The 24,119-nt window shown below is 37.2% G+C and overlaps 1 protein-coding gene across 1 annotated transcript; it reads left to right on the top strand.

The window, feature by feature from the left end:
• Positions 1 to 1,421: 1,421 nt before the first annotated feature.
• On the top strand, positions 1,422 to 22,489 carry LOC140161706 (uncharacterized). The gene is made up of 13 exons (XM_072185006.1): positions 1,422 to 1,556; positions 2,341 to 2,550; positions 3,589 to 3,683; positions 5,940 to 6,066; positions 9,818 to 9,904; positions 11,325 to 11,390; positions 14,014 to 14,163; positions 15,026 to 15,235; positions 16,045 to 16,139; positions 17,728 to 17,854; positions 19,874 to 19,960; positions 21,076 to 21,141; positions 22,451 to 22,489. The coding sequence occupies exons 1-13, from the start codon at positions 1,422 to 1,424 to the stop codon at positions 22,487 to 22,489; spliced, it is 1,494 nt and encodes a 497-aa protein (XP_072041107.1).
• The last annotated feature ends 1,630 nt before the right edge of the window (positions 22,490 to 24,119 follow it).

The following is a 24,119-nucleotide window of genomic DNA, read 5'->3' as shown; positions in this document are numbered from 1 at the left end:
GAAGAGTACTTTAATATTGGCCGGTTATTTTTCACACAGCGACGTTAACTAGTCATATCCCCATACTTTTAACGTAGGGCTATTTGTAGAGGTCACGCGTCAATGGGAAAGAGCACTGTGTATTGTGTATAGGAAAACGGACAGTAACTGCAGTATGAACTTATAAAATATCTCTACATACAAAGTGGTTTTAAACCATTTTAGAAAATCATTTTAGCCCTATATATTTTTTTGTTTACTGTATCCTGGTATAAACTGAGATGTGTGTTTCATAACAAACCATAATTTATTCTATTGAACATGTCCAAGTAGAATACATGAATAGAATACATTAAATCCTTTGTTATACTATCTATAGAAATACACTCACTGATTATAACACTGAATAAATTAAATAGGCCTAAATAATCTCTTCCACATAGACAATTTAATACTACATGATGTATGTATCTTCTATAATATGTTGTTAGGAAAAGAGATTAAAAAAGGCTATAAGGTCATCAAAGGTCAGGTTATAGGTCAATTGGTTCAGGTCAAATTCAGCATCAATTTTTAATACATGTGATAGTCTGTGATATCATACATGTCATAATGAGGCATCAATTTTGATATTTTGTCTGTTACTGGATATATAATGGAAATGTGTGAGGTGGATATACTAAAATACCTTGGGATGTAAATGGTGAGTACAATTTAGATTACCTAGTTGAGTTGGATTGGGCAAATAAATATAAAATAGTTACCAAAATCACAAAAATGAAGCTTACGGAAAACTACCTAATATGGTGGTACATGTGACAAAAATACAATCTTTTTCAACATTGCTGTAGTGTAGTTGTGGTAACCTGTTACCTATGGCTTAATTAAGTTTCAGTGACATAGTGTTGCAAGTTCAAAATACAAAATATAGCTCGACATTGAAAATAGAAGCATTTTAACCGGTTCGTTTTTGATAGTTGTGGAGCACCAAGTTCATGAAGTCATAAAAGAAATCAGGGACCACTTATTCCATTTTACATATCAACATTATTTCCCTAATGTGTTAGCAACACATATCCAAAATTTTAACGAAATCCGTTGATAGTAAGCTTTCCAAAATGAAGTGAATTTAAATCATCAGTGATGTACCTCCTTTTGGCTTCTATCTTCAAAAGCATGTAAGCTACATTGATACCGATGCCACCAATAAAACGAGAAGATTTGCCCCTTCATTTTGCATACCACTTTGTCCAATTTTTTTTGTAATTTCTTCACAAAATGCAAAAAATGCAAAAAAAAAATCAATGGGTGTAGTACCCCCTTAAAGTACGTTATCAAATTTAGTGTTAGTGAACTTGCTTTGTGTACGGAGTATAAAGTTCAATTTATGTGTTTTCATCATTAACATTTTAGCGTGTAGGTGTAGCTCAAGTTTTCACATTATGGCAGATCGTTGGGTTGGCAGAGTGGCTCTGGTGACTGGTGCATCTGCTGGTATTGGTATTGCTATTGCCAAACGATTCGCTCAGTTGGGGTTGAAAGTCGTTGGGTGTGCTAGAAATATTGACAAAATCAAGGTACATGTACAAAACCGCGTACAAACATCAATAGTTTACTATATTAAAACAAATATTATATCGCATCGTATGGGGTGTTGGTGGTGTTATTGATCGTTTTGGCGGGGGTATAGAGTTCTTGTTGGTGGTGTTTGTTAAGTGGTGGTGCCTGGTGGTGGTGGTGGTGGTGGCGGTGGGGGATTGTGGTTGTGGTGGTGGAGGTGGTGGTGGTGGTGGTGGTGGTGGTGTGGTGGTGGGTGGTGGTGGTGGTGGTGGTGGTGGTGGTGGTGGTGGTAGTGGTGGTGCCAAATGGTGGTGGTGCATGGCGGTATTCACGTTGTTGCGATTTTCTTTATTTATTTTGTTTATTCATGTGTTTATTTATTTATTTATTTATTTATTTATTTATTTATTTATTTATTTATTTATTTATTTATTTATTTAAGCATCATCTTTATAGACGATGGAGATTATTGATGTTGTAGATGGTAGTTGTAGCATGGTGTTGGTTTTGTTGTAATGCGGCCCATACACAATCAATTTGATTGGTCAATATTAGGGACCCTAGATGCAGGACTGGAAACAAAATAATATTTCTCTTCAATATTATTGAAGAGATCTAATCTTCATCGTGTATGGGCCGCATTAATAGTTGTGGTGGCCGTGGCGGCGCGGCTGTGGTGGCGGTAGCGGAGGTGGTAGATTTCATAATTAACATGCTTTGTTGGAGTAATTATTTAGCTGCTTATATTTTGTTTGATGTTTATCTACTTACTCATTTATTCTTGTATCATATTCATTACAGTCGATTGGAGATGAATTACAGAAGTCCAATGCATCTGGTTCCGTCCATGCCATTAAATGTGACGTATCACAAGAGAGGGAAATCCTGTCTATGTTCAAAGAAATCAAAGAGAAATATGGCGGAGTTGATGTGTGTGTTAATAACGCAGGCTTAGGTCATCCAGCTACCATCATAGATGGGAAGACAGAGGATTGGAAGAATATGTTTGATGTGAGAAATTGGATGATACAGATACACAGCTAAATGAGTGGTATCAATCAGTATTGACGTTGATTGATTAGCTTTGTTCTTCCGAATGTAACATTAGATCATATTGAAATGACCACAATTTATAGTTTTATAACCATTAAGTTTTATTTATCCACAAACTAGGTGGATTATATTTTGATATAGGCTAGCGGTCTTGTCCAACATCACAAACTGATGCGTACCAATCATTCTGATACAGCCTGAACTTAATGTATATTTATTTTATTTGTCGTCCTCGTTATTATCGTCATTATCATCGTCGGCGTTGTCATCATCATCGTCGTTATCAGCATCGTCGTCATCATCGTCGTCATCATTATCATCATCGTCGTCATCATCATCGTCATCATCAGCATCGTCGTCTTCATCCTGATTACCATTGTTATCATCTTCCATCATCGTCACCATCATCGTCGTCGTCGTCATCATCTTCGTCGTCGTCATCATCTTCGTCATCATCATCATCGTAGTAGTCATCATCATCGTCGCCATCATCATTGTCATCATCAGCATCGTCGTCTTCATCCTCTTTACCATTGTTATCATCTTCCATCATCGTCATCATCATCGTCGCCATCATCATCATCGTCATCATCATCGTCGTCATCATCATCATCGTCATCATCAGCATCGTCGTCTTCATCCTCTTTATCATTGTTATCATCTTCCATCATCGCCATCATCATCGTCGTCGTCATCAACATCGTCATCGTCATCGTCATCATCATCATCATCATCGTCGTCATCATCATCGTCATCATCAGCATCGTCGTATTCATCCTCATTACCATCATCGTCATCATCATCGTTGGCGTCGTCATTTTAGTAAGTATCATTGACATTGTCATCATCCCAACAGCAGAAAGTTAACAACAATAACAACAATATTTATCATCAACAAAATCGTCGTTATCACTACAGAGTGTGAATGTGTTAGATTAATGTTTACAAATCTCGTTTCAAAGTAATCTTAAAATGTCAACTTTTGTCCCTCTGTAGGTCAATGTTCTGGGGTTGTCAATATGCACGAGAGAAGCTGTCAAGTCTATGAGAGAAAGGAATGTTGACGATGGACATATCATTCATATAAATAGGTAGACACCTGGTTATCATTTGCATTTAAGCGTGTTTTTTAAACCCAAATGATCATCGGGGATGTAAGATTGAGAAATTATTCTATATTTGGTCCATTTGTCCCAGTGTTTCAAGATGAAAATTGCCTAATCTGACCGATTTAGGCATTTTGGCAACAAAGATAGTCCATCGTATCTGATGCATAGACCAAATTGATTTCTCCAACCTTCATCCCCGAAGGTGGGTTTAAAACAAACACCCCTAAGTTTTTATTTCGTGATTCCACAAACAGTTACCATAGGGTATTAAATAAAAGGCACTAAATTTAATGCCCACGTGACCCATGGGCGCCGCCATACCAAGACCACCAAGTGATCAGTAGATGTGCTACAATGCTACGACTAATAGGAATATTTCAAACAAATATCATCAAAATTGCTGAAAATTTAATAGGCAACTGAATTATACATACGGGGATTCTGTTTATTAGTATGTTTTCAAGAACTAAATTTTGAATGTTTTGGTCGACGGAAACGAGACAATTAGCAGTAAGTTCCTTGTCCAGGGGAATTTCAAGCTAACTCAATTTTTCACGAGAGCATACTAGGCACCGCCAGGGTTCAAACCCGCAACCTCTCGCACCATAGTCGAACGCCTTAACGATTGAGCTAACTTGACTGCCTAATCCACACGCCTCAGCACACTTTGCAGGTTGTCGCTGACCACTACGCTGACCCACATCATTCCATAAACCATTTAACAACAAATCAGGGATTTTGCTGCTACAAGAGCGCACACCCTAGACATTCCACAAATAACCATCGCAACCAGGATCAGCTCCCTATCCACGGTGTTCCGGCGGCGTGCGCAATAGACCTTTTTCCCTCTATCCCACAATGCACTATTCCAGGGGGCATGACGTAGTTCATCAACCTCATAGATCGTGTGCATCCGATGGTCTTTGCCAGGCCTTTGCAATTATTTTGTCTTAATATGCCCATACTGATTCCATATATGCGGATTATCGTAAAGGCCATCGATGTTACTAATTATGCAATTATTGAATACACGAGTGATGCAGTTACGGAGCGATGCAAAACATCTGTGTAAGAGATTTTGTTTACCTTTTTATTTTCATCTCCGAAAAAAATGAAACGGACGCCGACAAAATATCACTACGTGTCCCGTCATTAGTTTTTCACCATTAGGTCTATAAAATGTATACAAAGTTAGGTTTCAATAACAGGAAACTTTTTTTGGCAACGACACCATGTCATTAAGGCATAGAAATGTTGTTTTTTGCCCGCGAAAGTATTAGTGATCGTGGCGCCATTAGCATGATTATCGGGGATTCCTTTTTTGTGATGAAGGTACCGTATTCCAGAATGTAATGAACATAACTCTGTACTCCCCCGGGGAGATGATGTATTTTGCGACACTCATACCCCCCTGGAATAGTGCATGATGGGAAAGAGGGAAAAAGGTCCATTCTACCGTCCAAAGTCGGTAGAATTGCTTGCAAAGTGATAAGGCTGAGCATAGGAAGAATACACTGGATATATTCACGTTTTATTGCCAAATAAAACCAGTGACCTTCATGCTTCATAGTCAGGATGTAGGTATCATTATGCCTCAAGCATTTATTTATTGTTAAATCAGTGCTAACGGAGTAGGTTAGATGAAAATTGAAAGTTAGAACAAATTAGGGCTGTGCAATAATTATGAGCCCTGGGGGAGGTTAAAATTGGGGGGGCAAGCAATTTTGGCGAGCCGAAAGGGGGGGCAAGCAATTTTGGCAAGCTGAGAGGGGGCAAGCAATTTTGGCACGAATTCATGGGGCGCCTTTTTAATAAAACGCTCTAAAAAGGCTTAGGAAAACAGTACGGAAACGCTTAAATATGCAAATTTTCCTGCTCGCTGCGCTCGCAACAAGGGGGGGGGGCAAAGAATTTTTGGCGAGCTGAGGGGGGGGGCAAGCGATTTTGGCGGGCCGAGAGGGGGGGCAAGCGATTTTTGGCGAGCCGTTTGAAATTTTGCTTCGGGGCTCATAATTATTGCAAAGCCCCTTACTACTACACCTGATCCGCGCACTTTGTCTTTTATAAAGCCTGGTTTAAAGTTGGTTTACTTCCACGTGTGTCGAAGTTGTTTGTTTGTTTGGTTTGTTCTGTGTTTTTTAGTCTGCATTTTTTTGTCTGTCATTTTTATCTGTGCAATAGGTTTGACTTTCTTCGTTCCATACTAAATAATTATATGTTTGATTATGATTTTATCAGTATTGGAGGTCATATGATTGGCTCTGGTCCGTTTCACGTTTACTGCGCCAGTAAATATGCAGTGACTGCCCTGACAGAAGGTCTACGCCAAGAATTATGGGAAATTAAATCTCACATTAGAGTCACAGTAAGTCCATGACTATATTAGTAGAGAGATTGCGATTTCCAAACGTAGCATCGAACGTACGTGGAATCTATTCAAAATCCCGTCACAGGAGAGTGGTTTTGAATAGATTACACGTACGTTCGATACGTACGTTTGGAAATCGCAATCTCTCTACTATTAGTCGTGTTTACTGCGCCAGTAAATTTGCAGTGACTGCCCTAACAAAAGGTCTACGCCAAGAATTACGGGAAATTGAATCTCACATTAGAGTCGCGGTAAGTGACTTGACTATTACTGTAAGTCATGTTTGCTGCGCCAGTAAATTTGCAGTGACTGCCCTAACAAAAGGTCTACGCCAAGAATTACGGGAAATTGAATCTCACATTAGAGTCGCGGTAAGTGACTTGACTATTACTGTAAGTCATGTTAACTGCGCAAGTAAATTTGCAGTGACTGCCCTAACAAAAGGTCTACGCCAAGAATTACGGGAAATTGAATCTCACATTAGAGTCGCGGTAAGTGACTTGACTATTACTGTAAGTCATGTTAACTGCGCAAGTAAATTTGCAGTGACTGCCCTAACAAAAGGTCTACGCCAAGAATTACGGGAAATTGAATATCACATTAGAGTCACGGTAAGTGACTTGACTATTACTGTAAGTCATGTTTGCTGCGCCAGTAAATTTGCAGTGACTGCCCTAACAAAAGGTCTACGCCAAGAATTACGGGAAATTGAATCTCACATTAGAGTCGCGGTAAGTGACTTGACTATTACTGTAAGTCATGTTTGCTGCGCCAGTAAATTTGCAGTGACTGCCCTAAATTGAAATTGAATCTCACATTAGAGTCGCGGTAAGTGACTTGACTATTACTGTAAGTCATGTTTACTGCGCCAGTATATTTGCAGTGACTGCCCTAACAGAAGGTCTACGGCAATAATTACGGGAAATTGAATCTCACATTAGAGTCACGGTAAGTGACTTGACTATTACTGTAAGTCATGTTTTACTGCGCCAGTAAATTTGCAGTGACTGCCGTAACAGAAGGTCTACGGCAATAATTACGGGAAATTGAATCTCACATTAGAGTCGCGGTAAGTGACTTGACTATTACTGTAAGTCATGTTTACTGCGCCAGTAAATTTGCAGTGACTGCCCTGACAGAAGGTCTGCGTCAAGAATTACGGGAAATTAAATCTCACATCAGAGTCGCGGTATAAAGTGACTTGACTATTACTGTAAGTCATGTTTACTGCGCCAGTAAATTTGCAGTGATTGCCCTGACAGAAGGTATGCGCCAAGAATTACGGGAAATTAAATCTCACATTAGAGTCTCGGTAAGTCTATTGACTATTAAAAGTGACTTGACTATTACTGTAAGTCATGTTTACTGCGCCAGTAAATTTGCAGTGACTGCCGTAACAGAAGGTCTACGGCAATAATTACGGGAAATTGAATCTCACATTAGAGTCGCGGTAAGTGACTTGACTATTACTGTAAGTCATGTTTACTGCGCCAGTAAATTTGCAGTGACTGCCCTGACAGAAGGTCTGCGTCAAGAATTACGGGAAATTAAATCTCACATCAGAGTCTCGGTAAGTCTATTGACTATTAAAATCTGTAACAATTTTTCATATTTTTGCCTCAACATGTATTTTGTTTCTTTCATAATATTTGTTGTGTGTCCTGTATAATGCAATTATTCAGCCTTTTGGCCGCGATGTTGTGCAGGTTATATAATCATATCATATTGCTGTAAGTCATGTTTACACTGCCAGTAAAAAAAGAGTCACGGTAAGTCTATAATTTTATCGTATTTTAGTATTAAGGGCCTACTAACAACAAGTACTGATACAACTTAGAGGAGCCTACAGTCTCAGACAATAACTACATAAAAATGTAAATAAATCTGGATAAGGAAGCAGTGGTGTAGCCAGGTTTTCGGAACCGGGTGGGGCGCACTTTAATGTACCGACGAAAATATTTTCGCCGACGGAAGTTGTCAATTGTTGAACCCAATGTTTTGCGCCCAGTACGCCCAAGAATCTAAAAAGTAGGTCTACTATAATTAAAGACCGAATTAAAAAGACTAGTTTGCGTCTGACGTCATGACAAAGGCGCGCCGTGATTGGTTTGCTGACCTGCGCAGTATGGCATTTTGGTCTGATTGACAGGACGTCATACGCAAACTAGTCTTTTTAATTCGGTCTTCAATTATACGACAACTGGGTCTAAAGTTTGTTTTGCCTATAAGGATAATTTATTCGGCTTTTGTTACTGCGCGAGTCAATAAAGTCCGAACTCACGCTCGCGTAAATTCACATAAGCGTGCGCCAGTCACACATTACGTAACGCACAACTAGCGTAAGCATTGCGCCTAACTGCGCGCATGCCATTTATTCTGCCTTATATAAGCCGAACAAACTTTACAGCTGGGGCGCAATGTTGTAGCCCTACTACAGGGCCTTTTTTCTTTCTTTTTTTTACATGCTATACTCAGAGACACGCTATACCCCGAGAACTGCTTAACCCACTAACCGCTGTAGCCTTTTTTTTCTTTCTTTTTTTTACATGCTATACTCAGAGACACGCTATACCCCGAGAACTGCTTAACCTAAAGCCAAGAATTTTCTGCTTTACAAATGCTAAATTCCGCTTTTCTCCGCTTTGTAATTTTAGCACATTTCTGACATAATAAAATTTCACAAGAATCTTGTGACGATCATTGCGATTTGCAAAGTTGGGATGGGTGATTGGGTATCATGGCTGCAATGGGAGGTAGGACAGGCGTTGTACGGTAAATCTATGACGGATTTTACTTTATTTTGATGAATTTTGAAGACCCATTTCATTTAGTATTTTGTTTATTTCTTTTCAATTGTATTTTTTTCCTTTTTCTAGGTCATTTTTGCTTATTTTTTTTATTTTTTTCTCAGAAATGGGTTTTCCGCTTTACCTCCGAATTCCGCGATTTTCGCGGAATTTCCGCAACGCGGAAAATTCTTGGCTTTAGCTTAACCCACTAACCGCTGTCCCCGAGATTTCTCGGGGACAGCGGTTAGTGGGTTGTGAGCTATCACTGGGTTTTTAGCAATTCTCAGTTTATAGCATGGACGTCTCGGAGTATACAGTGTGTAAAAAAAGGCCCTGTAGTAGGGCTACAATGTTGCAGCAATGACTACAGCCAATAACTTTTAATTAAAACTTATTTTAATTATTTACTAATACTTGCATTTGATTTTTTTTTTTTTTATCATTTTTATTATTCGTCATTATTGATTTACGTTATTTTTGTTATTCTTTTATTCAATTAAGCTGAATTTATACTCAATCGCTTTTGCAGAAAAGCGATTCTCACGCATGCTCTCTGTTTACTTACATTTCCCAGAGCGTCAAGCCGATCAATCGATTCAAATCACGGAGGCAAAAACGACGTCGCTTTTGCAAGTTGAAGAAATCACAACTTCCCAGCGATATCGCTTGACACCTGAATGCATCAACCAATTAATTGCAACCAACTGGATCTATTATTTTGCTAATTAATTTACCTTTCTCGATTATTAATTTTTGGTGATGAATTAATTCAAAGCAATAATTATTGACAGCAACTGATGTTTTAAAAATGTATTTTGATGCTATCGCCGTGATAAGTATAAATGCAAAAGCGACGGGCGACGCATCGCAAAATTCGGCGATTGCCCATCGCTTTTCAAAAGCGTTTAATCGCAATCGCTCGGCGATCGAGTATAAATTCAGCTTTATTTTTATTGCAGGGCATTTCTCCGGGACTTATCAAAACTGAATTTCCACTTCGAGCTTTAGGCCAGGAAGGAGCTCAGGCCCTTTACACCAAGAGGCCTGTGAGTTTATAATTAAGGTGGTATTTGAGATATTATGGAAGTGCTCTAAGCATGTTTAAAACAGATTAACTGAGCAGAGCAAAGCTCACTTATCAATATGCCTTTTGTTTGAAGCCAATCGGACATACGGTTTTCAAAATATATCAATTTATATATTTTTTGTATCTTATTTTTTTTTATCAATAATCAATAAAGTTAATGAGCTAAAATGACTGGAGAAGCTCATTAATATGTAATTTTTGCCAATATTTTGCTAAAAATCCACATCCATGCGTAAATGTTCAGCGTACTTCTATTTTGCATACTTTTGCCTTGAAACTTGGCCAAAGTGTTTTTAATATGTTCTAATATATTAGTGAAGGCGCCCTCTAATTTGCATAATAAATTAGCATTTATGCAAATTAGCGCATGAGAGCATATCAGACATCGAACGAAGAATGTCCTTCTGATATCAAATAATTTTGATTTTTTTTTTAATTCGCGATTTTATGGCAAATGATTAAAAATTGATATTTTTGTCTAACAATCCTCGAAGTAAACTTTATAAATCTAATGATATGTACTTAAAGTGTATGTAGCTGGGATGAAAAGCCGACGATCAATTGAAAATTTTGGCCTTTCGTATTGAAGATATGGATTTGTTTCCCCAAAGCACAAAAAATCTACTGCTCAGCAAACAAAAATGTTTTACAGAAAACGTTTAAATGTCGGGTTATATAAAGAGTATAAAAACGTTTTAATAACATTCCAAAAACATTCTTGAAAACTTGATACAAAACATTCTAAACAGAAAGTTATTTTGGGGTTGAAAAAATATTTTGCGAAAAATGTTTGCCCAAAATAATTGCAATAACGTTTTAAAAACGTTTTCATGACATTTATATAACCCGACATTTAAATGTTATTAAAAGGTTTTGAAAAAAACATTTTAAGAACATTTCTGTGTTTGCTGGGTTCAAATATTTTAACACAAACAGTATTGACACAATATTTGGCAAAAATGTTTGCAAAAATAGTTTACAATAACATGTTTTGAAAACATTTAAAAATATTGTTGTAGTGTGTTTGCATACAAAACGTTTTAAAACGATAACATGACCCCCGACATTTTAATGTTATTTAAACGTTTTTACCTGAACCAAAAGCCAAAATAGAACTTATTTAAAACGTTTTTAAAACGTTGTTGTGTTTGCTGGAATGGTACACGTCACTCCGGTTTGGCTTTTTGCTTCCACAAAATGGCCGTCGGTGGTATGTCATCTCTTCTTGAACTGTGACCTGGGTTTCGACATTTATCCTTGTGCAGTGTCATCCTCTTGATAGTTCACAGCGGCAAATCTGGTCAAATTTTGATAGGCGCGAATTGTTAATAACTTACTCCATTGTACTTTATTATATATTATATCATAATAATTTACAGAGTCTTGAAGTCGATGATATTGTCAACGCAGTGGTCTACACCCTACAAGCACCACCTCATGTACAGGTATGATTGTGTGTATTTGGACCAGTGTCAGGGGCGGATTTAGGGGGCGCAGCCGGCGCGCGCCCCCTCTATTTTTTTACTAGCAAAAGGCGCCGGCCTAACTTAAAAATACAAAAAATGAAAGAAATTTAAAAAAATGAACAAATTCGGCCATGAACAGCAAACAATGGGCCAAAACCGTTGAGTTTTCGAGGGGGTAACCCCCTTAACACCATTTTTTCGTCATCGACCAAAAGGCGCCCCCTCTATCAAAAATTCCTGGATCCGCCCCTGAGTGTGATTTAAATCGCGATTCAAATCAATTGTTTTTAATTATAATACTTATGAACAATCAGTGTTGTTTTGGTTATTAAAAAAAATATCTGCAATAGCCTATTTTGGATGCTCTTTTTGATCTTGTAAATAGGCCTCTAGATAATTATAGATATAGCGCAATATGACAATAATGCCAGTCTTGCCAAACCACGGATACACCAATAAACTGCTGTAAACAAAATATTCAAAATTATTTTGTTTAAGGTTATACAAGGTATTGCCAATACCTGATAGTTTCAATATATGAATCAATATATTATTGAAAAATAACGCTTTGGTGTTTTGCAAAAGTTCATTCTACAAATCATATACTTCGAAAACTTGCTTAATATATTGTTGTTAATGAGTTATGTACGTTTTACAAAAGTGTTGTTGTTTCAGTCCTCTTTACAACATAACTCAAGAACCACAGGACCTACAAAAGTATATCTGTGATATTTGAATTCTTCTACACGCTTGCTATGAATTGAGCAATGCAATTTTTGCTAAAGCTCACTACCATTCGCAAGATGCTATGAACTACTTTTTTTTTTGCTGCTTCGACCAACAATTACATCGTATACCCTTAAAGGGTGAACTGTACACCTATTTTTCAAAGTATTTCAAGTAAATAAAAAAATGTAAATTAATTTAATTAAAAAAAATATAATTTTTGTTTGGTTTTCTTACAGGTGCATGACATTCTGATTTATCCGCTATAGCACGACTAGTAATGGAAAAACAATATAATTATCAATATAATACAGGATGTATTAATATGATTTGTACCCATCAGTTTCCAGTGATTATGGACAAGACCACCAGAACAAAATGCAACATAGGAGCTACCTTATTATTTATAGATAAATATTAAGAAAAGTCATAAAACTATCAATCATGGGTATTTCAAGAGTATACGATATTGTATATTGAAGAACAGGCTGGTTAACAAACACCAAAAACTGATGGGTACCAAACATTTTGATACCGCCTGTATCTGTAAACAAATATGATATTTATTGGTATCAACAATTGATTGAAAACAACAGAACAGCAGAAAAAATATAATATGTAATTTCGTGTGAAGTCACGCAGGAAATTTTATCTAATAATTATTTGTCCCTCAACCCCCCCCCCCCCACACACACACACCCCCACACACCCCCACACACACACCATTTTCATATGTTTTTCTGAAACATGTTCGGTTGTTTTGAAAGCATTTTTGGCAGTTTAGGGCATCTCAGGCTCATTTTGAAATGTGTAAAACAATAGGGGGGTCGTATTCCGCATTAAATATTATAACATCTTTGTAAGCTTCGATACTTCAAAATACCAGAAAGCAATTTCCTTTCAGGAGTTTGTAAATGAAGTTGAAACGATAATGTATTACTTTCATATCCCTAGTCAACTCCGACATGGGTGGGTTTCCTCCCTCTGAGTCGGAAACTGTGCCCCTTTTTACCGTATCTGAATAAGTTTTCCCTTCAGTTTTTCTTTTATTATCGATCCACCAGCGTGTTTCTGTGCAAAATTGGGAGATCCTGCCACAAACTGGGATTTTTTCCTACAGTTCTTCTACATCTTTTACGGTGGATATCGAAAAGGTGTTTCAATGGCCAAGAAGTGAACCAGCAGCCAATATGCAAATCGGATATAGATATAAGTTATATTACTGTAATGGTGCATGTGACTCTGACAAAACAAGCGGCTGTGTTTTGAATCATTTACAAACGACGAATGTGTTCTTTCGAAAGTCCAAAAAGAAGCGAATTATCGGTGTCTAAACAAGAAGTAATAAATAAATATAGACTATTATATTAAATGTAGTCTGTTGAGTAAATAATTTACGAAATTTTACCCAGGTTCAGATTTAATAAGAATCCGATTTCATAACGGAAGATATGTGTGCAGTAAAAGTCATGAACGTACATAATAACCCCCAGATCATGGGAACTTGTTTCACTGAAACTATAGCAGTCACCAAAGGTTCGAATCCCGGGGATACCAATTGACTTCTTTGTTCATCTGATCTTCTCTCCTTTTTCGTTTTATCTTAATCTTCCGTTGGCAAAAAGCCCCGGCAAAAAGCAGTGTCCGGTGTTGGGGCTGGGTGTTGGGGTTAATGTGTTTGTCCCTTCAACATTTTAGACAAGTTGTGTAAGAAGACTGCGTGTATTTATACAGCATATCTGTGTAATGTTTACTCTGATAACCTTTACTTCATACGGTCATTATTGAGTTTAAAGTACGTTTTCAAATTCAGTGTCGGAATGTCTGGAGTTCAAAGTTCATTATGAATTAAATTCAGTGTTTCCAGCATTAACAGTTAGAAGTTATTATCATGGAAGATCGTTTGATGGGTAGAGTGGCTCTGGTGACTGGTGCATCTGCTGGTATTGGTGCTGCTATTGCCAAACGATTCGCTCAGTTGGGGTTGAAAGTCGTCGGATGTGCCAGAAATATTGACAAAATCAAGGTACAAAACCGCGTACAATCATCAATAAGTAAATGTACTATATTAAAACATAATTATGTCATATCGTATATATACACGGTGCTGATGGGGGTGTTGGTGGTGTTATTGTTATTGTTCGTTTTGGTGGGGGTATAGAGTTCTTGTTGGTGGTGTTTGTTAAGTGGTGGTGCCTGGTGGTGGTGGTGGTGTTGGTGGTGGTGGTGGTGGTGGTGGTGGTGGTGGTGGTGGTGGTACCAAGTGGTGGTGGTTTTGGTGATAATGGTAGTGGTGCATGGTGGAGGTGGTGGTGGTGGTGGTAGAGGTGGTGGTGGTGGAGGTGGTGGTGGTGGTGGTGGTGGTGGTTCCAAGTGGTGTTGGTTTTGGTGGTGGTGGTAGCGGTGCATGGTGGAGGTGGTGGTGGTGGTGGTGGTGGTGGTGCCAAGTGGTGGTGGTGGAGGTGGAGGTGGTGTTGGTGATGGAGGTGGGGTTGGTGGTGGTAGTGGTGGTGGTGCATGGTGGAGATGGTGGTGGTGGTGGTGCATGGAGGAGGTAGTGGTGGTGGTGCCAAGTGGTGGTGGTGCATGGTGGTGTTCACGTTGTTGTGATTTTCTTTATTTCGGTACTTATTTTATTTATTTATTTAGTTAGTTATTTAGTTAGTTAGTTAGTTAGTTAGTTAGTTAGTTAGTTAGTTAGTTAGTTAGTTAGTTAGTTAGTTAGTTAGTTAGATCGTGTATGGGCCGCTTTATAGTTGTGGTGGCCGTGCGGCGCGCCGCCGAAGATTTCATAATAATTAACATGCTTTGTTGGAGTAATTATTTAGCTGGTTATTTTGTTTGATATATCAATTTTCTCATTTATTCTTGTATGATATTTATTACAGACACTTGGAGATGAATTACGGAAGTCCAAAGCATCTGGTTCCGTCCATGCCATTAAATGTGATGTAACCCAAGAGAAGGAAATCCTGTCTATGTTCAAAGAAATCAAAGAGAAATATGGCGGAGTTGACGTGTGTGTTAATAACGCAGGCTTAGGTCATCCAGGTACCCTCATAGATGGGAAGACAGAGGATTGGAAGATTGTGTTTGATGTGAGAAATTGGATGATACAGATACACAGCTAAATGATTGGTATCCATTGATTGAATAGCTTGCTTCTTCCGAACGTAACATTGGATCATATTGAAATGACCACAATTTATAGTTTTATAACCATTAAGTTTTATTTATCCACAAACTAGGTGGGTTATATTTTGATATAGCGGTCTTGAATGTCCAAAATCACTAGAAACTGATGCGTACCAATCACTTTGATACAGCTTGAACTTCATTTATATACATTTTATTTGTCGTCCTCGTTATCATCCTCATCCTCATCATCATCATCATCATCATCATCATCATCATCATCATCATCATCATCATCATCATCATCATCATCATCATCATCGTCATCATCCTCATTACCATTATTATCATCTTCCATCATCGCCTGGGGGCCACTAACATATATGGTCTGTACGCATGCGTGACCAAAAAAAAGTAAAAAGGGGTGGTTTTTTTTAGGCAAGGCAAGTTACGCGCGTGACGCATTAAGGGTCTAAAAACACTGATTTTCAAGAATAAGGGTAGTTTCCTGAAACTTGTTTAGGGTACCTTTTCAAATTTCGAGTCCAAAAAGGGTACAGTTGTTCATTTTACTAGCCAAAAACTCATTAGGGGGTAAATTTTATATTAAATTAGCTTATTAACATAATTAAGGTCTAAATTTATAACAACAACATTTATCATCAACAACATCGTCGTCATCTTCGGTTATCAGAGTGCGAATGTGTTAGATTAATGTTCACAAATCTCGTTTCAAAGTAATTCTAAAATGTCAAGTTTTGTCCCTCTGTAGGTCAACGTTCTGGGGTTGTCAATATGCACGAGAGAAGCTGTTAAGTCTATGAGAGAAAGGAATGTTGACGATGGACATATCATTCATATAAATAGGTAGACATCTGGCTATCATTTGCATTTTAAGTGCGTTGCGATGAATTAAATATTGTAAACCTCTCAATCTGCGTAAAATCGCAATTGGCAGAAAACCTGTTTTTAAGTCTAAAAACACTAAATATGCAAAACGATTGATAATTATGCAAATTTTCTATACTAAAAACATACTATTAACTGTGATAATAATTTTAACAATTAAAATCAACATTTACATTACAAATCAATGCCAAATCAAATCAAAGAAATTTGCGTTAATGATGGATTTAAAAAATTTAAAACACTTACATCTCAATCAGTTATAACCAATAATTTCAACAATTAGACAACATTTTACATTGAAAATGGATTTAAAGGGCATGTACACTCCTCAAAAGAATTAAAGGATCAGTTGAATATAATCAGCATTTTTGACAACTTTGGGTATAATGATAATATTATTGATAATTGTGCTTGATCTTTCATTACATCACTTGTTCCCTAAGCTGCAGACAAAATTCACTCATTACAAATATCCGCCATCACCCACATCGTGAGTCAAACGTCATCACGGTCACGGTCAAGTCACATATTGGGGTGGGTTTGTGTATGTGACGTGTGTGTGGGTCTATACGTCACATTAGTGGGTATAAGATGCCCTCAATGTATCATCGGGGTGGGGAAAGTCATTTATTTATTGTCAAATCAGTGCAACGGAGTAGCTTAGATGGAAATTGAAAGTTAGAACAAATCAATACTACATCTGATCCGTGTCTTTTATGAAGCCTGGTTTAAAGTTGGTTTACTTCCACGTGTGTCGTAGTTGTTTGTCTGTTTGGATTGTTCTGTGTTTTTTCACGGCAGTGAAATAATGCCACTTGCCCCCACATCTCATACTCACAGTTTATCCCTTACATACCCTGTGGCTTAATTGAATAGCTACTGTAGCCCACCAACCCTGTGGTTAAGAGGCTGGGAAATAATCCTAATATCTCATACCCTAGTTTGTATGCATTTATCTAATCCTGTCCCACATGACAAGCACTATTTAGCCCTTAAATCTGGCAGTAAGTCGCTTCAGTGTAGGAAATTTTGGCCTTTTTTTATAAACATGTTTGCAATTGGCTTAATAAATATAGCCATCACATGCTGACAATACACATAACTGATTGGTTAATCAAAGCTAGGTAGGCAGCAAGTTACAATGGGCGATTTACTTCAGAAAAAGTTCAATATAACTACATTGCACAAAACTAAGTCCATTATCTTTAGTTAATTGAATGTTTATTGACTCTTGTAATAACCCAGCAATGTGTGTATAAACCTGCATAATATATTTTCTATTACAAAATAATAATTGGTGTTTATAAAAGCAGGGCTATGAGACAAATATCCCTGACAAAAGCTAGCAAAACCATCATGGCTGTGTAATTTGTTTACTTTAATGATAAGGCATCTTGCATCTGGATAGAAAATGATATTCAACAAATTTAAGATATTGCCAACATGCAATAATAGTGGATGGTGTACAGGCCACAATAGGAGTGACCCCCGGGCTTTCTTCGAACCATACTAAATAGGCCTATATGTTTGGTTATGATTTTATCAGTCTTGGAGGTCATATGATTGGCTCTGGTCCGTTACACGTTTACTGCGCCAGTAAATTTGCAGTGACTGCCCTGACAGAAGGTCTGCGCCAAGAATTAAGGGAAATTAAATCTCACATTAGAGTCACGGTAAGTCTATTACAATTAGTCGTGTTATGGGGCTGTGCAATAATTATGAGCCCTGGGGAGGGTAAAATTGGGGGAAAGAAATTTTTGGTGAGCCAAAAGGGGAGGGTGGGCAAGCAATTTTTGGCAAGCCGAGAGGGTGGGCAAGCGATTTTTGGCACGCATTCATGGGGCGCCTTTTTAATAAAATGCTCTAAAAAGACTTAGGCTTAAATATGCAAATTTTTTTTTTTAATACTGCGCCAGTAAAATATGCAGTGCCAGTGACTGCCCTGAACGGAAGGTCTACGCCATGAATTACGAAAAATTAAATCTCACGTTTGAGTCGCGGTAATTTTCGTAAGGGACCGTTCACAAACACTTGTTAGGGGGGCCTGATGCAAAAAGGGGGGCCTGAAAATTTTTGACCCTCCTAAGGGGGCCCTGAAAAAAATGACTACAAATTTTTCTGGGAAAATTGAGTTTATATGCTTTTCTATGGGGTTAACCGATAATTTTCAGGTCATAAAAGGGGCCCTGAAATTTTCGAGGTCTGTAAAGGGGGGCCGAACAATTGTCGCGATAAAATTATTTTGCATCAGGCCCCCCTTACAAGTGTTTGTGAACGGTCCCTAAGTATAATGACTATTAAAATATTTAAGAATTTTTCATATTTTTGCCTTAACGTGAACATGTGTGAAGGCCGTAAACGCAAACTGGACGGGAACGCAAACTCTATACAAAATTCCCACTCCAAATAGTATACTGCCCTCATTCTTAGGCAGCTCGTTTTAAGTTCAATAAAAGGCATTGTTAGGAGAATTCACTGCCTCATCAGCAGGGCAATACACCATCTTGTGATATTGTGTGCCCGGAAATTGTGTTGCATCAAGACTTTCAGGTGTCGTATTCAGCACAGATATTCTGAAAATAGGGAAGTCTCGCAAATTGTCCCCAGTATGGCTCATATACCCAGTGACGGCGCCAAAGGGGAAGGGGAAAATTTCACCATGTGTTCTTTGTCGTCAGTTTGCCCCCCTCCCGACAAGAAACACAGAAAACACACTATTTTGACCTAAAATTCGCCGAAGTTTAAGATAAGATTCCGATTTTGCCCTAAGAAATAATACCCCCCATACACACCCACCAATTTCCCCACTCCACTGCTTAATTATATTAACCCGGAACTCGTATTGCAATAATACATAGTGATTTGGTGTACGGCGCCCTTAATACGACCTTCAATAATATCCATCATGTCCTAAAATCATGACAATAATTATTGCATCTTATATTCTCCTTACTCGATAAAGTTTGCGTTTCCGTCGTCAAAGACCGAACTCGCAAACTGGAGTTCGTGCTGTTTGCGAAGGCAGCCGTAACAAACGTGTACTTTGTTTCTTTCATAATATTTGTTGTGCGTCATGTATAATGCAATATTCGGATGTTGTGCAGGTTATAAAATCATATCATGTTACTGTAAGTCATGTTTACACTGCCAGTAAAACAAGAGTCACGGTAGGCCTAAGTCTATAATTTTTGCTTATATCGTATTTTAGTTTAGTATTTAAGGGCCTACAAACAACAACTACTGATACAACTTAGAGGAGCCTACAGTTTCAGACAATAACTCCATAAAAGGTAAATAAATTTGGAGAAGGAAGCATTGGCGTAGCCAAGTTTTTGGAACCGGGGTGGGGCACACTTTAATATACCGACGAAAATACTTTTTGCCGACGGAAGTTGTCAATTGTTGACCCCAGTGTTTTGCGCCCAGTGCGCCCAAGAATCTAAAAAGTAGGCCTACTACGACAACTGGGTCTACAGCTGGGGCGCAATGTTGCAGCATTACTACAGCCAATAACGTAATAAAGGATTTACTAATATATACTTGCATTCGATTCGATTTATTTATTTTCATTTAATTATTTATTTATTTGCATTTTATTTACTAATTTCTTAACTTTTTATTTATCATTTTTATTCATCATTATTAATTTACGTTATTTTTGTTATTCTTTTATTGAATTATTATTCTTGCAGGCCATTTCTCCGGGATGGGTCAAAACTGAACTTCCACTTCGAGCTTTTGGCCAGGAAGCAGCTCAGGCCCTTTACACCAGCGTGCCTGTGAGTTTATAATTAAGGTGGTATTTGAGGCATTATGGAAGTGCTCTATGCATGTTTTAAACAGATTAATTGAGCAGAGCAAAGCTCACTTATCAATTTATATTTTCTTTGTATCTTATTAGGTTTTTTTTATCAATAATCAATCAAATTAATGAGCTAAAATGACTAGAGAAGCTCATTAATATGTAATTTTTGCCAATATTTTGCTAAAAATCCATGCATAAATATTCAGCGTACTTTTATTTTGCATACATTTGCCTTGAAACTTGGTCAAAGTTTTCCTAATATGTTCTAATGCATTATATAGTGAAGGTGCCCTCTAATTTACATATTTGCATAATTAATTAGCATTTATGCAAATTAGCGCATGAGAGCATATCAGAGATATCGAACGAAGAATGTCCTTTCCATATCAATTGTTTTTTAATTCGCGATTCACATTTTATGGCAAATGATTAAAAATTGATTTTTTTTAAATATGTAACAGTCCTCGAAGTAAACTTTATAAATCTAACGATATGTACCGTACTTAAAGTGTATCATGTAGCTGGGATGAAAAACCGACGATCAATTGAAATTTTGACCTTTCGTTGTTCGTATTGAAGATATGGATTTGTTGTCCCAAAAAAAAAAAAATAGGTCTTTTGGGGAAAAAGTATATATCTTCAATATGAAAGGTCAAAATTTTCAATTGATCGTCGGCTTTTCATCCCAGCTACAAGTACATACACTTTAAGTACATATCATAAGATTTAGAAAGTTTACTTCGAGAACTGCTAAATATCAAAAATTTTAAAAATATAAAATTTTGATAATTTATCATAAAATTTGTATTATATCGCGAATTTTCAAAAAATTATTTGATATCAGAAGGACATTCCATAACCAATGAGTTTGTGGGCTGCAATAGCTAGCTATTCAAGATACATGGATTAATATGAGATATCGGTTGGTGGGCTGCAATAGCTATTCAAGACACACAGTATATATGGGATAAAATCTGAATTATGAGATATGGGTGCAGCAAAGCTGGTCAAATTTTGATAGGTGCGATTTCATACTCTATTGTACTTTATTATATACATCATAATAGGCCCCATGTTATCTGTTTACAGAGTCTTGAAGTCGATGATGTTGTCAACACAGTGGTCTATACCCTACAAGTACCACCTCATGTGCAGGTAAGATTGTGTGTATTTGGACCAGGGTTGTGTGATTTAAATCGCGATTTAAATCAATTGTTTTTAATTTTATTACTTATAAACAATAAGTTTTGGTTAAATAATTATCTGCATTAGCCTATTTTGGGTGCTCTTTTTTATCTTGTAAACAGGCCTATATACATTCAGCGCAATACCGTAAAAACTCGATAGTCAGCATATGTGCTTACTATCAAGCGCTGTTAAAACATGCACAAATGAAGAGCCCAATCCACATGCAAAAGTGTAAAGGGTTTTGATCAAATCATCGATACACATAGTTATATACGAACAAGTAAACCTGCAAATGTGTGTCTCAACCCCATTAGCTTAGTTGGTAAAGCGCCGGACTTTGGTACAATTTCATGTTTTCAAAAGCGCTCGATAGTAAGCACATATGCTAACTATCGAGTTTTTACGGTATGACAATAATGATAGTGTTTCCAAACCACGGTTACAACAATAACCCGACTAATAAAAAACGTGTAATCATGTTGCTTAAGGTTAGCAACTATTTTAAACTGTTGCGATTTCACAGTATCTTGCGAGTGGTAGTGAGCTTTGGCAAAAATTGCATTGATCATTTCATAGCGAGTGTGTAGAAGAATTCAAATATAACAGATAGGCCCTATACTTTTGTAGGTCCTGTGGTTTTGGACATTTTTGTAAAACGTACATAACTCATTCACAACAATTTCAAGCAAGTTTTCAAAGTATGATTTGTAAAATGAACTTTTGCAAAACATGAAAGTCTTATTTTTTAATAATATATTGATTTACAAAATGAAAATCGATTTTCTTTTTGGCTGCGTCGACCAACAATACCTCGTCTACACTTAAAGGTGAACTGAACACCTACTTAAGTATTTTAAGTAAATAAATAATTCACATACCGTATTTCGTCAAATAGTCGCCCCCCCTCAAATAAACGCCCCCACCACTTTTTTCAACCAAGATGTTTAAAAAATGCCGATATTTCCATGCTATCTTGTGTAGTAAGCTTACCAAGTTGTCCACATGGTCGTAAATAGCGTCAATAATTGGCGAAAATCTGGATTGGAAACCCGGAAGTGAACCAGAAGTCAGTGTTTCTAGTTCGTCATTTTAGCGTGCCAGAGTTTTAAGTTTACCTAATGATTTTAACGGGAATTATCGTTCTAAAATTGACCTTGAATAAACGCCCCCCCCCCCTTGGGAAAATGTAACGCCCCGGGGGCGTTTATTTGACGAAATATATGTAAATTAATATAGAAATTTAAAAAAATATTATTTTTGTCTTGTTTTCTTACAGGTGCACGATATTCTGATTCATCCGCTAGAGCACGACTAGTATTGGGAATGGAAAAATAATACAATTATCAATATAATATCTGTAAAATATTATAATTATTTGTAATACAATTTGATGAAAAGTAACCGAACAGCAGTACTAAATATCCTTAGAAGATAGGTATAATCCTTAGAAGATAGGTATAATTTCGTGTGAAGTCACGCAGCAAATTATATCTCATAGATATGTGTCTCACAACGCTCCACCTCCCCCACCATTTTCATATATTTTTCTTAAACATGTTTTGTTGTTTTAAAAGTATTTTATTAACAGGTTAGGGCATCTTAGGCTTATTTGGAATGAGTTTGAGTTGGGGGTAAAATGTATAAAAACAATAGGGGAAACGCATTCCGCATTAAATATTATAATATCTTTGCAAGCTTCGACATACTTCGAAATATCAGAAAGCAGATCCCTTTCATGAGTTTGTAAATCAAAATAAAAAAAAGTTGAAACGATTATGTATCTATTACTTTCATATCACTATTCGTTATAGAAGTGACGTAATAATCGGATTAACTACCATAGCAAAAAATGAATATTTTTTTTGAATAGATCGCCCTGCACTACAAACAGATTGCACTAATCACCTGTGTATTTTAGCAAACATAGATTAAATACAATACCGCTCTTTTCACAGATACTTATCTTACCGGTGCGAGTGATCAGCCTTTCTTTGACATCTATGGTTCAATGCATAGGTACCGCGTGCATGTTGTAGTGCAGAGCGATATAATTCAAAATTGTATTCATCTATTCCTATGGTTGTTACTCCAATTAATTACGTCACTTCTACGGCGAATTCGCCAAGATGTTAAGCGGCAGCTAATATGCAAATCGGATATGTTTAAATTAAATTACTGTAATGGTGCATGCGACTCTGACAGATACAAGCGGCTGTGTTTGAATCAACTGCAAACGACGAATTTGTTCTTTTGAAAGTCCAAAGAGAAGCGAATTACCGATGTCTAAACAAGAAGTAATAAATAAATATAGACTAATGTAGTCTGTTGAGTAAAGACTGTACGAAATTTTACCCAGGTTCAGATTTGATAAAAATCAGATTGCATAACGGAAGATATGTGTGCAGTAAAAGTAATTTGAACGTCCATAATAACCCCCAGATCATGGGAACTGTTTCACTGAAACTATAGCAGGCAGTCACCACTACTGTAAAGAAGCTCAATCTTCTCATACTTTGAGGTAATTACTTTTCATTCATTGGCCGAATCTGCTTAACTCTCTTCACGCGGGTGTCGACTGCAGACGACAAGTTTCAAAATCTTTTTTAAAAATTTCAGAAATGTAAATTTTCATGTCCATATTCGCATTAAAATGAGTACAAACAAGCCTAGTATTGGATGCTTCCTGAATAAGAATGGAATCATTGGGCGCTTACTGTAAAGCGATATTGTGCCGAACTAGTGAAGTGCAAATGACATTATGGTCCAAGTAGTACAGAGCCCTGTGGCTCAGAATAGTTAAGTGCCAAAGCTTCAGAAGATAGGTTATCAACCGTCACTGTGATCTGTTAGGTTAGATTAACACCATCTGGGAGCACGTGTGGCCGAGTGGATAAGGCGCCCGACTCATAATCCATAGGTTGTGAGTTCGAGACCCGCTCGTGCCA

The sequence above is a fragment of the Amphiura filiformis genome, chromosome 10, assembly GCF_039555335.1.
Source record: "Amphiura filiformis chromosome 10, Afil_fr2py, whole genome shotgun sequence".
Taxonomy (NCBI): Eukaryota; Metazoa; Echinodermata; class Ophiuroidea; order Amphilepidida; family Amphiuridae; genus Amphiura; species Amphiura filiformis.
Note: the sequence above shows the minus strand (reverse complement) of the source record. Positions and strands in the feature narration are given on the sequence as shown.